This window comes from Atractosteus spatula, chromosome 3 (genome assembly GCF_055471065.1).
Source record: "Atractosteus spatula isolate fAtrSpa1 chromosome 3, fAtrSpa1.hap1, whole genome shotgun sequence".
Classification (NCBI taxonomy): Eukaryota; Metazoa; Chordata; class Actinopteri; order Semionotiformes; family Lepisosteidae; genus Atractosteus; species Atractosteus spatula.
The window spans coordinates 76,261,954-76,278,259 of NC_142708.1; the positions used below are offsets into that span (position 1 = coordinate 76,261,954).

At 49.7% G+C, this 16,306-nt stretch overlaps 1 protein-coding gene across 1 annotated transcript; it reads left to right on the forward strand.

Annotated features, from left to right (window-relative positions):
• Positions 1-5,572: 5,572 nt before the first annotated feature.
• On the forward strand, positions 5,573-8,626 carry snrpd2 (small nuclear ribonucleoprotein D2 polypeptide). Its single transcript, XM_088912082.1, has 3 exons — positions 5,573-5,736; positions 6,685-6,864; positions 8,352-8,626. Coding segments are annotated over exons 1-3 (357 nt in total). The 5' UTR covers positions 5,573-5,734; the 3' UTR covers positions 8,527-8,626.
• The last annotated feature ends 7,680 nt before the right edge of the window (positions 8,627-16,306 follow it).

Genomic DNA, 16,306 nt, shown 5'->3' on the forward strand with positions numbered 1-16,306 from the left:
GCCCACTGAAGCTCAGCAGTGTGAGCCTGGTCAATACCTGGATGAGAGACTCCTGGGAGAGCTGAGGTTGCTGCTGGAAGAGGTGTTAGTGGGGCCAGTAGGGGGCGCTCACCCTGCAGGCTGTGTGGGTCCTAATGCCCCAGAATAGTGACGAGGACACTATACTGTAAAAAGGCGCCGTCCTTCAGACATAAAACTGAGGTCCTGACTCTCTGTGGTTACTAAAAACCTCAGTGTGTTTCTTGAAAAGAGTAGGGGTGTTACCCCAGCGTTCTGGCCAAATTTCCCCCTGGCCTTTACCAGTCATGGCCTCCTAATAGTCCCCATCTCTGAACTGGGTTCATCACTCTACTCTCCTCCCCACTGAGAGCTGGTGTGTGGGGAGAGTACTGGTGCATCATCCAGATAAGGCTGCACACTGGTGCGTGTGGAGGGGATCCCCATTACCAGTAAAGCATGTTGAGTGGAGTGTCCAGGAAAGTGCTATTTAAGTGTGAGGATTATTAGTAGTTGCAATTCGCCTCCTGTGTCCAAACAGATTGTTCTGGGCGCGGGAGTGGCCAGAGGCAGTGTGCTGAGGGGTGAGGTGGCGTGTGAGCGCTGTGGCAGTGAGACCAGAACGCGTCTCGCTGTCCCCTCTTCCTCACGCACTCACGGCGCTCCCCCTCTCCCAGGTTAGTGGTTAGCTCTCCCGGGGGCATCGTTACATTAATAGGCCTGGCTCAGGTTGCACATGCAGGCAGCCCCTGCAGTCTGCCAGTCTTTGAGGAAGGAGAGCGGACAGCAGCTCGGCAGACTTTACCAAGGCTGGTCTGAGCCGTTCGTGTCCAGCTGAGTCCAACTGCCAAATAGTTACTGAATGGGCATCTTTTTCTGGAGTGATTTCAAGAGCAGGAGACATACAATAGATCAACCTACAGTTATAGGAAGAGCTTTTATAACATAAGACAGTTTTTAAAAACAAATTGTGCCTATCTAGCTCATTTGCATGTTAGTAGCTAATTGATCTGAAGTTCTCGTCAAGATGTTTCTTGAAAGAAGCCAGGGTATTGGATGTTCTCACTAATCTTTGTGCAAAGAAATGTCACCTGTCCTCAGTTGTAAATGCACTTCCTTCGAGTTTGTGATTGGGTCCTCTAGTTCGTATTTCCCTGTGGATTCTGAAGAACTCTTAGTGTGAACTCTCCCAATGCCTTTGGGGATGGTGCCCAGGAAATGTCCTTATTTCACAAACAGGGTGCCAGCTGTTCTGCCTGCAGCAGTAGCTCGAGGAGGTGAAAAGCTGAGTCTGAGCCATCATGTAGCTGACATGCAATGCACCTTTTGTTACCCTGCAAAGAACCCGTGCCTTTTGACACTCTTCCAGCTCCCCAAAAAGAAAAAGACTTTGACACGAACAGGTCGCTCACTTTGTTTTAGAGATAGTGAGATCATAAACTCGCCTCTTCTGTTACAAAGAGGGATGAGGTCATTGTCTGTTTAGGATTAACTTTTTCTCACCTTTTTTGTCAGAAAGATTTGCAAACAGCACTGAAGAGAAGCACAGAAAGCTAGACGCTGCTGAGGACAGACTTGGCACCCAGTCAACAGGCTGTCAGTTACTGCCTGCAGCTCATGGCTTTATCTGCTGGTGAGCAGCTCAGAGAGCTCTCCGACTCACAGCAAAGTTCTGATGTTGTCATTGTGGCTCTCTGATCTGTCAGAATCGAACGAGAATGGATTCTAGTGGGTGGAAGAAAGACACGGTTATTGACATGCTGTGCATCGGCAGAATTTTACAACCACCTGCACTGTCTGCCCAGGGCTGAGAGGTTTCTATAAATGATAGAAGAGAAGGAAATTCACAAAGCACTGAGAGAGAGAGAGAGAGAGAGTGTGTGAATGGGAAATGGAGAATGAAAGAGAGAGGGAGAGAGAGGTTGTGGGTGAGCTAAACCCGCAAAGTCCCGAGGCTGCAGTAATGTGAGCTGGTTGACAATTAATCATGATGATAAATAATGAGCTGCTGTCGTACAGAGCTAATTACTCAACACTGTCCTGATGTGGGAGACTGTAAATCATCATCTGACCGGTCTGCAGCCGGATTGCTGTGATGGCGCCTGAGAGCATCTGTTGTGCCCACTGTTCTCCCAGACCAGCCCATGGGGCCTGGAGAGAGCCAGGACAGGACAGGGCCAGGCCAGGCTGACTCAGACCTCCAGCACAGGAGAAGAGAGAGACTGCGTTTCCGCTGCTGGCACTAGATACCTAAATCAGGGGTCATGAGTTTGCCTGAATAGCTGTCAGCAATGAACATAAAAACAGGTTTAATAGCTCAGTACTTCTTAACCTGCCTTTACGTAAGTTAATCTGCTCATAAACACACCCACATTATCAGAAGCCTCCATGAGTAATGTGCTGGAGAAGCTCGACCTGCTCCGGGGGCGGATTCAGAGACTGCAGGAGAACCAGTGGGTGGCGATGTCGGGGAGAAGATGCCCTACAAGGGAGAACTGGAGCCCCAGTAAGATGACCGATGTGGCCAATTGGCACAGTTTTCCACCTTGCTCTGCCACACCTTCACCCCGATTCTTCAGGCTTCACTGTGATCTCTCTCCCTGGTGGAAAGGAGAAGGAGGCTTGAGTGCGCTGCCTGGCTGGTGGCTAGAAGCTGTCATACTGACATGAGGGTCCAGCAGTGTGTTTGACGCGCAAAACTGGGGGAAAGACTCTGCTCCTGGAAAGCTGTGTGATGGATCGCTCAGAAATGGGAACATCCTTTTTTTTGGTCTGAGTCGTATGGAAACAAGGCTGCCATTTTTCTGAGGTTGCTGTATCAAGAGATGAAGGCAAACACTAAAGCTGCTGTCTGCTGCACATCGCAAACCCGACACAGGACGGTGGGCCTCCGGTGGGCTGCTCTGCACCTGTGGAATTCACTGCCACCGGTGGCTGAAACACCCATCACCTCCCCTCAGCGTCTGCGCTCCTGGTCTCACTGGATCAGTCTGTGCTTTTTTACTCCTTTCCTTCGTCACTGTGCCGTGTTGACCTGGGCTATTGTCCGGAGCTTTGAGTTTCTCAACACATTTGTTCAATAATAATGCACTGGTGGGATTTTGACACGTTGCCAGCTCCACGGCCGCTGGCAGGGTGCCACACGACCGCATGGGCGACGCAACGTTCCCGGCGCTTCGGGTTTGTAATATTTGCCTGCTGACTGAATGAAAGATGTGATTCATTCCAGGCCGGCGGGATGCTTAGGACAGCATGGAGGCTCTGCATGCACTGGAGGCCTGCAAGGGGTGATGGGAAGAGTGGGAGACACTGAGCTTCCTGGGATCAGTGTCACACACCCCTTGAGCAGTCAGCAGGCTGCCGAAGGGCTCAGAGAGCTCTCATGTGGCTTTTTTCTGCTGCTTTCGCCTTTGATGTCCACTCTACCAGTCCAGTCAGCTGCTCCTGTGGTCGCGCGGTGTTTTTTTGTCTCTCGTGCTGTTCAATGGGATCTTGCAGGCAGTAGCTCTTGCGATGGCTTTGGGCAGCATGGGGAGACCGGAGAGGCGCGCTGTCGGAGGCGAGCTCCGCGTTTGAAGAGGGTGAGCTAGGGAGGGGAGGGGAGGCGCTGGGCAGCCCCCCAGGCGCCGGGCTGTCTCGTGCCAGTAAGCCAATCCCCAGCGGCCTCTGCCTGCACCTTTACAATGGCAGGGCATTCTCCGGCTCCTGAGCCAGCACAGATACTCATCTCCTTCTCCTCTCCGGCTCCCAACAAAGGGACACCTGTGTGTGTGGCCTCGCCCCCTCCCGCTCCAGTCCACCCCTCCCTCCCTCGCCTGCCCGGTAGGAAGGAGGGCCTCTGTTCTGTTCTACCTTCTCCCCTCTGGACCTCTTGCAGGGTCTTTGGCTGTCCATCAGAAACTCTGGGCTCCTCCTCTTATGAAGTCTCCTCTGAGTCTGGGCCTCAGCCGCCTGCATCACTCTGGCTGAAGAAGAGTTTCTTATTCTGGATTATTCTAATCTATTTGACCCTATCGTTAGATCTTCTAGTATTTTAAACACCAATTGCATCTGATTTTCCTGTGCTCTAGACTGAAGGGATTTAGTTCCTTGAACATGTCTAGGGCAATCCCTTGAGACTAGGAATCATTCTAGTCACTCTTCACTGAACTCATTCTGCACTGTGATAATGATAACATTCTTTTGTTCTGTGTGGTGATCAAAACTGAATACATTCTATGAGCGCTGAGTGGGTTTTGACATTTCATCAATTGTATTATGCAAGATGAGACCACATGCAGAATATCAGACATTCTTGGATATCACACACACACACTCGCCCACACGTGCACGCAGGGACAGTTACAGACACCAATTCATCCAGCCTGAACATCTCTGAGAGGTGAGTGGAAATGGAAACACCAAAAAAGTAAGTTTCCTAAAGAGCCATCTCTGTGTGCTGTTCTTTCAGATTGTTTGAGTTAACAATTAGGGTTTATATGTCTTGCAATGTACTGCTTTTGTTTCATTTGGAAGTTGTCTAGCCTACCATGAAATGGTGTGTTTTGGAAATTGTGGAACTAATCTGTGCACTGTCTACAGCCCTGATTTTTCCAGAAGAGAAATTTCCATTCATCTGTTTTCTGACAGCGTCATCCAATTCAGGATCAGGAGGGACCAGGAAGCAGTAGCATTAGGCAGGGAACACCCTGGACGGGATGCCGGTCCGAAACAGAGCCACACAGACAGAATCGTACCAGGGTTGATTTTCCCAGAATCCAGTTAGACTACCAACGTGTCTTTGGGCTGTGGGAAGAAACCGGATCACCTGGAGAAAGCCCCCTGCAAACTCCACACAGACAGCACCCAGGTCTGGAATTGAACCCTGGGCCCCAGAGCTGTGAGGCAGCAATACTGACTGTGCCACCATAGACAGTGAACTCATCACACATTTCATTACAAAATACTTATTAAACAGTAGAAAGGTTACCAATTTAGTAAAAAATTGGACAAAATATATTTTAATTGTCCCCCTAAACATGCGTGTTTTTCATTGTTTTAATGAACATCATTAAAGAAAAACATTTTTTTCAAAGTTTTAATGAACATCAAATAACACATATAAGGAGAAAGAGTACCCAAAAAAGTCAAGTGGAAAAAACACAGAACAATATGTTGCTAGAGGTAATTACACACAATATGCTAACATTTTTAAATACACCAGTTGTGTTTATTGCCTTATTTTTCACGTACTTATTGTAATGTAAGTGATATGGCATTCTCGGCTTGTTAGCAGTAGAGGAGAGGGTAGCATTAGTCCTTTTTGTTTTGTGAATGTGATATTTACCTATTACTAATAACATTAAATATAAATATTTTTCCATATTACGTATTGAAAAGCATAACATGATAACAAACTGCTTAAATTTAACATTCACATTATTAATCTAAGATTACTAACAGTTTTGCAAGCCTATAGTCTTTAACATTGCTGTCGATTACACGCTCCGGATGAAATTCACGGCTCCCGCAAATTCTGTGCGCGAAGAAACGGGCACCGTGGGCTCGCGAGAGATCGGCCTCCGAACGGAAGTGTGCAGAGCGCCTGCGTGGTAACCCGGAAGCGCTTGTGGAAACTGGAAGGAGCGGACGGTAGTGCTGTGGACTTGCGCTGGTGGGAAGAGGGGTTGTTTTTTGGCGATTTGTTTTCAACACAGTAGACATTTTGTCTTATAATTAACATCGCCAAGTAACAAACATGTAAGTAAGCAGTAGTGTGTTGTATGTCCAGTCGGGCACGGATGTTAATGTGAACCGCGTCGCCGTGTTTGAAGCCCGTGGAGGCGGCCGGCGCCTTTGTTAAAGCTTGCAGCGCGTTTTCTGTCAAGCATCGTGGTTCTCAAATCCCGCGTGGGGTGTTTTATATTTCTTATCATATAATGTCCACATTCTTACGTTTCCTCCGCTGTGAAGTGACCTACGCGCTGCAGTGTGAACGAGCGAATCCGTGTGTTTCCTTCATTTAGGAACGGGGCCGAGCCTGCTGAGCTCGGAGCGTGGTTATATAGAAACACGGCTGTTCACGGTAGTCGTTTCGCAAACGTAAACTTTAAATAACAATTTGACCTTAATTGGCTGGGAGCGATCCTCATAATTACTCTCTCCCGGGCTGTATATTCGGCTGCAGGTTTCTACAGTGTCACGGAAGATGCCGTTTGGAAACTAGTAGTGAACAAACACATCTCGGAGATCTATTTAAAAAGCCCACACAAGCACGACTCGTTATATTCTTCTCGTTGGAAAAACTTTAATATCAGTATGCATACCTTTTTCTTGCAAAACGGAGTAGAGGCAAGTCCCTATCTGGAAAATAGAAAATCCCAGCAGTTCGCTTGCGGAGCCTTCCTCGTGTGTGAGGGAGGAAGAGGAAAGGAGGATGATTATGGACCAACTGGTTTGTGAAGAGAATAATAAGAGGGCAAGTGAGGAGGTATCCAGAGGAGCGGTAATCTGAGGTTCGAGTTCCAGAGAGAAGTCAGGAATGTGTGGAGTATGTGTGGGAGGTGCCGACCCAGGCGAGGGCTAAACTCGCGCGCTGGCCCAGGTCCCCTCTGGAGCTGTTTTACAGTGCCGGTCTTACTGTCTCCCTGCCTGGCCGTTAAGTGCAGCGCAGTGCCCCTCTGATCTCTCACTCTCTCCCGCGGGCAGGAGTCTGCTGAACAAGCCCAAGTCGGAGATGACCCCCGAGGAGCTGCAGAAGCGCGAGGAGGAGGAGTTCAACACCGGCCCGCTGTCCGTGCTCACCCAGTCGGTCAAAAACAACACGCAGGTGCTCATCAACTGCCGCAACAACAAGAAGCTGCTGGGCCGCGTCAAGGCCTTCGACAGGTATGGGCCGCCGCCGCCCCGTCCCGCACACACACCCGACCGATGGCTGGTTTAAACTAGGATTGCCCTGCTGCTCCCAGCTGGCAGCCCGCTGAAGCTCAGCAGTGTGAGCCTGGTCAGTACCTGGATGGGACACTCCTGGGAAAAACTGTTTACTGCTGGAAGAGGTTGGACCAGTAGGGGGCACTCACCCTGCGGTCTGTGTGGGTCCTAATGCCCCAGTATAGTGACGGGGACACTATACTGTAAAAAAGGCGCCGTTCTTCAGATGAATAAAACCAAGGTCCTGACTCTCTGTGGTCATTAAAGATCCCAGGGTGTTTCCCCGGCGTCCTGGCCAAATTTTCCACATCGTTTATTCTGTGATGACGAATCAGTCAAGATGGTTATTGACTGCTGGCTTGATAGCATAGATAACAGACCTCCTTGGGCTCCTGGCACTCCCAGGCAGAGGTGCCTGTGAGCCTGTGTCTCGTCGCGCCTGTTGCTGAAATAAGAAGGCACCCTGTTATTCTTTTCTGCTTCTAGTTCAGGGAGTCACAGCCAGCTGAGGTAATTAACCTTTCCCTTGGAAGACGGTCATGTCTTTTATTTCCCTCACTGATCTAACTCGGTGGCTCTTAGCCCTGGAGGAGGAATACCCCCTCCTTGCTTGCATTTATACCCTGCTGGAAGTTTAACCTTATACGGTTGTATGCAAACATCTGGGTGCCCCTGGCCAGTTTACTTGTTTTGTTCATTTTCTAAGTGAAAAGAAGTTAACAAAACCTCTGCAGCGAACAAACTTAAACTTGACATATTTCTGCTCATTTCAATGCAGTCACTATTTATTTGCTGAATTTAACAGACTGGAAAAATAAAACAGTGAATTGAACCTAATTGACTTGTTAGGCCTCAATCTAAGTCAGGTGATGACAGTTCCAGAGCTTAATAAATTCTCTGACTCTTCAGCCTCTCAGGGTGTTGTGCTCTATTTAGCAAACCCAAATCCTCCACAGTTTTACTACCAAACTATTGCATGCCTGTTGCTGGAATTTTACTATATGATATATATTTTATTTTATGGTTCATTTTTGATTGTTATAAAGCATGTTTAGAATAAGTCCTTGTCCACTTGCTTAAAATCCAAACACCTGAATGCTTATGAGTTGTTGATGCTGAGGAAGAGCTCAGGTGGGCTGATACCAGAGGAGATGGGTCTAAGTTTATTAACTGGAACAAGATCATCCTCCAGTCCTCGGTGTGTTGTAAGTGTACATTGGATTAAGATTAATTGCTCAACAAACTGGAAAAGACTGATATTCCCACTGAGAAATTATTGCAATTCGATCCTTTTTCTTTGGAGAAAAGGGAATTTGTCCCAAGGCCTGTAGCTGGCGTGAGGAGTGCTGGGGGGACCAGCACGCTGTTGCAGAGCAGCATCTCTGAAGGCCCCAGAAGAGTGCCTCATCCGCACTGACCCCCGTCTCTCCTCTCCCCCCTCGCAGGCACTGCAACATGGTGCTGGAGAACGTGAAGGAGATGTGGACCGAGGTTCCGAAGAGCGGCAAGGGGAAGAAGAAGTCCAAGCCCGTTAACAAGGATCGCTACATTTCCAAGATGTTCCTGCGGGGCGATTCGGTCATCGTGGTGCTGAGGAACCCCCTCATCACCGGGAAATAGGTTTCTTTTGGTTTTGAAAGGGGGTATGTTTTGTATGTTTAGGATGTTTTTTTTTCCTGAATTGTTGACTTTTTTTTAAATAAATGTGTGTACAGAGGAAGCAAGTGTTTGTTTTTAATGTATGAACATGTCCACCATTGTCATCTGCATGTGTGATCACTCCAGTGTTTTATATCTTTGGACGGACTCCAGTTTTAACACGCGTTTCTCCTGCTGTGGGCCAGATTAATCTGGGACATGGGACGAATGCATCACCCAACATGTCTTTTTTTTTTCGCGTTTTAGGACTATTTTTGCTCTGGAGAAAAAAGCCTGACAAGTTGGTGGAAAAAATCTTTTTTTTTCATCTTTGTTCTTGGTCAAATTCTTGCATCTGATCATATTTTCTTTCCGAAACGTCTCTTAACAGTTCATTAAAATGACTCGGCAAGCTTGTGACAGGACCTGGTTTGTAGCCTCATCGTCTCTGTTGCCGTGCACCTGCAGAACTCAAGAGAACACAAACTCTGTGAGTAGGCTGTAAAGTACGTCTGCTCCGTTTCAAACCTGGTCACAAACGATGCAGGACGTGCTACATGTTTTGCCGACTCGGATATCTAAAGTGACTTATATTCGCACCCGTTAATACAGCTGTGTATTTTACTAGAGCTGTCTGAGGGGAGGTTCTTGCTCAAGGGTGCAGCAACAGTGTCTCATCTGGGATTTAAACCCACAGTCCTCCAGTTGGGACTCCAGTCTTGGCTGCTGCTCCAAGCGTGTTCTAGCAGAGAGGTCCCATCACTTGCTACTTCTGTAACTAGCAGTTCATCACTTTCATTGTTTCATGTTATCAGTGCAGAGCTTGCCCTGGGGATGAGTGCGAGGAGGTCTGTTATTCCTGGATCCCCGTCTTCAGCTCCAGTATAATGTAGTAGTACAGTACAGCAGAAGGAAGCGATGGGGGTGGCTGCTGTCCGATAGGGGATCCCCATCCTGCCTCCCCATAAGTACTGCTTCACTTACAGTCCTGGACTGAAAATCCCGAACACACTGGTGTGCAAAGACTCACTTTTAGTGCCCTTCTCTATTGACAGAGAGGGCGAAGCCCCAGTCGAAGCGACAAGCTCATGTGCAAGTTCGACTGTCCAGTGTCCAGAGCGATGTGGACACTGCTACTCCACTCTGCCCAGGTGGGCGGTGCTCAGGGGCTGCCTGGGGCAGAACCAGCGCTGTCTCTGGCTGCTCTTCTCTCTCCCTGGCTCATCCACTCCTGTCCCAGGGAGTTCCCTGGCACATGGCTCGTGGGGAAGTGGTGATCACAGTAAGGCAGCGATTCTCCACCAGTGGGCTGTGGCACTGGTGCAGAAGGTACTTAATAAAGTTGAGAAGCCTTGATCTGCAGTTTAGAGACGTATATATATGTATATACATGTCGTCTTATACTTTTGCATAGATTACTGCAAATGTCCCAATTCTTCGGGATTGCCTTCCACAGGGATAGAGGTGAGGGTCGGGGATGTGGGGTTGAGGTTGATGTGGGTGTGCAGCACATTTTCACACGCTTGCAGGGCAGAGTCGCACTCTAGCAGGTGCTTCTCTGTGAGGATTCGCCCGGTCAGCTGCGAGCCGAGCCTCTGGCACGGAGACCGGGACGGCTGAGAGGGGAGGGCTGTCGGAAGACGATGATCTCATCCACAGATACTTCCTCGCCATGAATTATTGAGCAGGACCCTGGGGTGGGAGCGCTGACGGATGGCGTGTTCCGACACCAGGCCCAGGGGCGCAGGGTGTGTCCTGGCCGTTGCTGGTTTGAGCCCAGGTGTGCCGGTTTTGTGGAACGTGGCTGGGAGCTCCCAGGGAGCGGGGCGTGACTGGCTGCTGGAGTCAGGGGTGACTCTCGCTCAAGAGTGACACACGACGGGCTTGGCAGCCCCTGTGTGCCCTATGCTGAGGCTTCAGCTTCTCTTCAGACAGCTGACAGAATCCACTAGATTCCTCTTCTAAGTGTTGGGCTCGATGAGTGCTGCCCGGCCCGGGCTGACACGGTGAAGCCAGCGGAAGGGAAGAGGCGTTGTAGTCATCCTGGACGCGTGACCGAGGAGCAGGCGTGGGGTGAGTTCGCGCGGGCAGGCTTCCCAAAGGGTGACTGCTGCCCTCCCCCTGCCTCCAGCCCTCTCTGTGAGACTCAAACAGTACACCGCTGTTTTTACAGACTACTCAAAATCCGACACCTCTGAGCAGTGCTCTGAAAAAACAAATTTACTTAAAGTATTAATTACAGCCGGGGGAGCGATCGATATCGGCAACAAACTGCCGTTTAAAAGGCTGCTGAATTATTGATGCAGCCAGATGTGCTGACAGGCGCTTTATCACAGCCCTCCCAGGCGAAGCTCGGCTGAGGCAGGGCGCGAGGGAGCCATCTGGTTCAGTGGCATGTCCTGACCCCCTGGATGGAGGATGTGGAAGCTGGTTTCTGTATGGTGCGGGACAGTGCGGGGGGTGGAGTGTGGGTCACAGTGGCTGAAAGTGGACCTTTAGTGTAACATCTCCAATAGCTGCTCCCTGTCTTCTTTCAATGAATGGCGGGGTGAGATTCTCTAATAAGAACGGGAAGCCCGTCTTTACACAAAGAGTGGTGGGAGTGTGGAACATGCTGGCCAAGACCACGGATCAATGAGCTATGAACTACCCAACGAGCTGAAAGGGCTGAACGGCCTCCTCTTCTTCAAAGGTGTTTTGTTCCGCTGGGAAAACCGACAGATCCAAACTGTCAGACACCTCTGAGCTCTACACAGTGCCACCAGTATGTGATTTAATTTCTCTTTTTCTTTCATCTTCTATGTGAATGACAAAACAAGTCATCAGGAATGAAGCAGGGGGCCAAATATCCTGGAAAGGACACTATGAGCCATCGTACACCTGTTACAGGCGACACAAAAATGTTGGGCGGCAAAACACCCTGAATAAAACTGAGCACAGCCTGCCGCCGATGCCACGTGCAAGGCCGGCGTTTGACCTGCGCTTGCAGGGCTTCTCTGCAGCGCTTGAACAGTCTCAGTGCTGTCTGGGTGTGCTCTTGCACTCTCTCTCTCTTTCCTCCTTCTGTCCGACTCTCCTTTTCATTCCCTCTCTCTCGTGGCTCGTGTCTGGCGAAGGCTGCAGACGTGTTTGTCGCTGTAACCTGAGCCCGCACCCGTCAGGGTGTGATGACAGCCGTTAGAGGTCAGAGGTCACCAGCTGCTCACGAGCTCTGCTTACAGCTACATTAAAAAAATAAAAGACAACCTGTCTTAATTAATTGCCCTTCTTGAGGGGGTTGTAGAGTCGTTTGCCTTGTGGGAATGAGGAGATTCTTGTGAAGAGGGTACAGGAGTTCAGGAGGAACTTGTCTTATGGTGCTGGAGTCGTAGGCTACTGAGGAAACAGTTCGTTTTCAGGCCTAGCATTATGTATGTTTCTGATGGAGCAGGATTTCCACTTTACAGCACACTGTTTCTAAGACACCCCGTCATAACAAATTGTGGGTTTGAGATCTGTGGTCTCCTCTCCAGCCAGGCAAAAAATCTGACACTTCTGTGCTTGAAAAGGTGCTTGTCAGTTAACAGAGCTGCAGATCACCGCGCGGTTTCAGTACATGTTCTCCACTCTAGCTGGTGTGCCGAAGACACCCTGTTCCAGAAAAGAGACTGCAGCTGTGCAACCAGCACAGAGAGGAGTGATGGGCGTGCAGGTGAAAGACAGGATCTATTGAGGCTTGGGCAGAGAAGACCAGGAGGGCATTCAACAGTTCAAAATCCTTTCAGGGCATCAGAGTGCTCAACTCACTGAATCACTAGTGAAACACAAACCAGGAGATACAAATGTAGAGCTTGCAACTGAGACCAACTTTACACAAAGGGGTGTGGGAGTCTGAAACAAGCTGCCCAGCCATGCTGTTAAGCCCCACTGTCTTGCAACAACGACATCCTTGTATCACACAGGTGTGCTTCGCACATGGCTTTGGAGCTTCAGTGACTGCAGGACAGCGTGCTCATGAGCTTGCTGTGTGACCTCCGACTGTCTTCTGTGTAAGTTCAGGTGGGGAGCTGCGTCAGCACGCCTAGGCTGCACAGGAGCAAGTAAAGGTTGATTCCTTGCGGAAAAGAGAAGAAAGAAAACACAACGTTTCGGCCGTGGAACCTTCTTCGGGTGGCTCCACAGCCGAAACGTTGTGTTTCTTTTGATCTTCTGAATGAGTTCCGTTCTGCGTGCGTTTTTGGTAGAATTTTCTAATTAAAAGGAATATTTTTTTTTCGAAAACAACGACGTTAATGTCAAAACCGTTTCCTCCCGAGCAAAAACAGCGGGCTCTCACGCGACACAAGCCGCTGACGAAGCGCGCACGTGCGCGCCTCGAGGACTCGGCCCCCACCTGCCAGGCGTGCAGGTGCGAGTCTCACCTTCAGCTGTACCCCCGGGGCTCGGAGAACTTCGCTCTGTGAAACTCGCCGCCCTCCCCCCTTCCTCCGTTCCAAGCCTAATCGCCCCATTACATCATCCTCAGCACCTTGCGGCTAGCCCCACACGCCTGATAAGGATATGGAGGGCATATATCACTCAGGCTCGAGGAAACATCACCCTGATGCTTGGGGTTTTATAGTGAGAAAGGGGACCTTTTCTTCCTGTGAGCGTGAAACTCAATCCGTCTCAGACATCCAGCGTGTTCAAGGTGCAGCTCCTGCTCCGCGTGCCCCGTCATTCTCCCTGAGGCGCGCTCTCGCGTCCCTCCGCGGCGCGCCCGTGCGCCGGGTCCACCGCCGTCAGTGTTTCTGCAGCCCCGCTGCTGCCCAGTCCGCGGCTGGTGGCGCAGGAGCAGCTCCAGCAGCGGGACTGGAGTCATGTCGGCTCAGGCGTGCTGGGCTGTCTGGTGTAACGGCCGCGTAGTGCGCCACAGCGTGGAAACCAACTGCCAACAAAAGCGCCGTGTAGCCACGGCTCTCAAGAGCTGCTCTCTATGTAAATAAGGAATCGCAAATCGTCAGAATAATTCCAGTGTTTCACTCCGTCGCGACTGCTCCTGCGGGGCGGACGTTGTTTGGGCAGGATGTTCTGTTCCAGACGGATACTGGCAAGCGTTCCGAAAGAGCTGTTGTTTCGTGCAAGAATGGATTTCCAAGAACGAAATGTCTAGTTTTGGAGCTGCAGGGGTAACTTGTCCTAATTCTGGGGGCACAAATAGGAGAGAGAGAGTCATGACGTAAAGGTTCGATGCAGTACAGACTCCTTGCTCTCATGACAGGTTTCCTGGTTTCCCTTTGCTGCCTGGCGACATGTGCTGAAACGGTGACCTTTGACCTCAAAGTGGGTCAGGGCTGCGGGCCTCCGATTTCTCTGGGGTTCAGCACCATGGGAGCTAAATGATTCCCAACTTGAAATTGATTAAAAAACTCAATCAAAAATGGGACACGGGCTGGTGGGAAAGAAGGAGTGGCACCCTCTGCTGATAAGCTCAGTCCACCTGAGCTGCAATTTGGCACCACTGCTTAAATTAATCTCCCGGATCTGAGGTCAGTGCAGACATGTGTTTACTGCTTTGTGCAGGGCTGCGCTCTGAAACACCAGGGACATGTAGTCTGCACACAATAGCTCATTGTCTGACACTGGCAGGGAGAGATCTGATACACACAGGCACGTCAGCCCCAGTCTGGGGCGCACAGCATGCCAAGCCCTCAGACGTGCACTTCCTGGTTCAAGAGTTTGGGAGGTGTTATCTGTCGTGTCTCCTTCATGTTCTGTGTGCACGAGGCCCTGCTGTAAGTGCAAAATTGCAGCGTACAGAGAAACGTCTCACAGCTTTCGCCTGATCTCAGAATAAACACCAGGTTTTAGTTTTGTCGCTAATGTCTCTCTGATGAAAGTGCCCTCTGCGTTTTTTTCTAGCCTGTCGTTTAGTTTCTGTTGTAGTGTTTCACTATAACACAATTCTTGTTTTCATGCTTCTCCGTTGGCTCCGTTGGCTTTTAAAATGATTTCACCTGAGGTTCCAGGAAAAGAAAACGCAGGGCAGTGCCACACACAGGATGAAGGACTGAAACCTTTTTCATCTTAAACTGAGATTGCAAAGGGAGAGGGGAGGCTTGTTCACTACAGGGTGAGTAGTGGGTCTGGAGCTCTTGCTCATTATTGAACCTGATTCTCTGGAACTTTCAGGAAATATCACAACCCCTGCTGTTCAGTGACTGCTCTCAGTCCAGAGAAGAAGATTCTCCGCCGGTGTTCAAAACAAGCCATTCCTAAAACCGAGGCCTCTGAAGTCTCCTGAAGCCTGGGGCCGGCCTGGCTTTCTCCCTGTCTTCCTGCTCTCAGCGGCTGCCCCCTCTCTGCCATCCAGGCAGGGAAGAGGAGGCATCCCTGAGTTGTGGCACTGAGACAACATTTCCCATTTGTGAAAAAAGGAAAGGGGAGGAAACTCTGTGGCTCAGGATCTGCGCCTGTGGCTGGGAGGTTGCCGGTTCAAATCCCACAGCTGGCAGAGGAATCCTGCTCTGTTGGGCCCCTGAGCACGGCCCTTAACCCCAGCTGCTCCAGGGATGCTGTACAATGGCTGACCCTGTGCTCTGACCCCAGGCTCTCTCCCTGTCTGTGCGTCTCATGGAGAGCAAGCTGGGGTATCCGAAATGACGAATTCCTAATGAAAAAAATTGTATAGGGCTAATAAAGTGATGTTATGTTATGTGTGCTACATAATTACAATACTTTTAAGACTAAGCAGTGGCATTATTATTCCAAATCTGTAATTTCGTCATTGATACAGTATTTGCCAGCATGCCCCAGTTGCCAGGTCATTCACCCGCCCACATCAGCCTGATGGGGATTTCAGACTTATTTATTCCACAGGTCACAAACGAGAGGAGGCTCATCTTGCCCCCTGGGCAATTGGGCCATTAATTAGTGGCTAATTGATCCGATCCAGAATCCAGCCGTTTTGTGACAGAAGCAACAGCATCAGTTTAAACAGCTAGCTTGGCAGTTTGTTCCAGACTCCCACCTCCCTCTGTGTAAAGAAGAGTTCTCAGTTTTATAACCACTTAGACATAGTTTCCACCCATGTTCTCTGCTTTGTGTCTGATTGTTCTTTCTGATTCTCTGATTCAGTTCTAATAATTGTTTCCATAACCTTACTTGTAACAGAAGTCTGACTTATTGGTCTGTTATTATTGTTCTTGCTTCAATTTTGTTGTTCTTCTGACAGATCAACATCAGCAATTTCACACTCGCCGGCTATGACAACCCCAGTCTTGAGCGACTGTGGGCAGAGTTGTGTCAAGGGCTTCTGGGTGACATCTCTGTGTCTTTGAACATTAAGAATATTGAATTTAGAAGCAATTTTAGAAGCAATCTGCGATCTAGTATTGCTAGTCGCTAATGTGTGCAGGTGATAGCTCTGCTCCCCATCTCCCCTCGGCCGCCATGTAGTTTATTTCCTGCAGGTTATAGGTTATAGGTAGGTTTGGTATGTTTTGTTTGTCTGGTCACCAATAGGTTAATGATCTCAACAGCGTCCAAGGCCGGGATGGGTTGTTCCAGACACCCACAACTCTTTGAGTAAAGAAGCACCTGTTTCCCAGTGCTGAGTGCGCTTCCTGTTGTTTTCCTCCTGCAGTCTTCTTTCACTGCCGGTGCGCCAGTAGCCTGGCAGGGGAGGGGTTGCCTTTCTCAGTAGCCTGCCTGGATGTTAAAGATTTGTACCGAGAGTCGCAATCTCTGCTTCGCCGGGGTAAAAGAGATTCAGTTCCTTTAGCCCGTCCGTGAATCGTCCTGC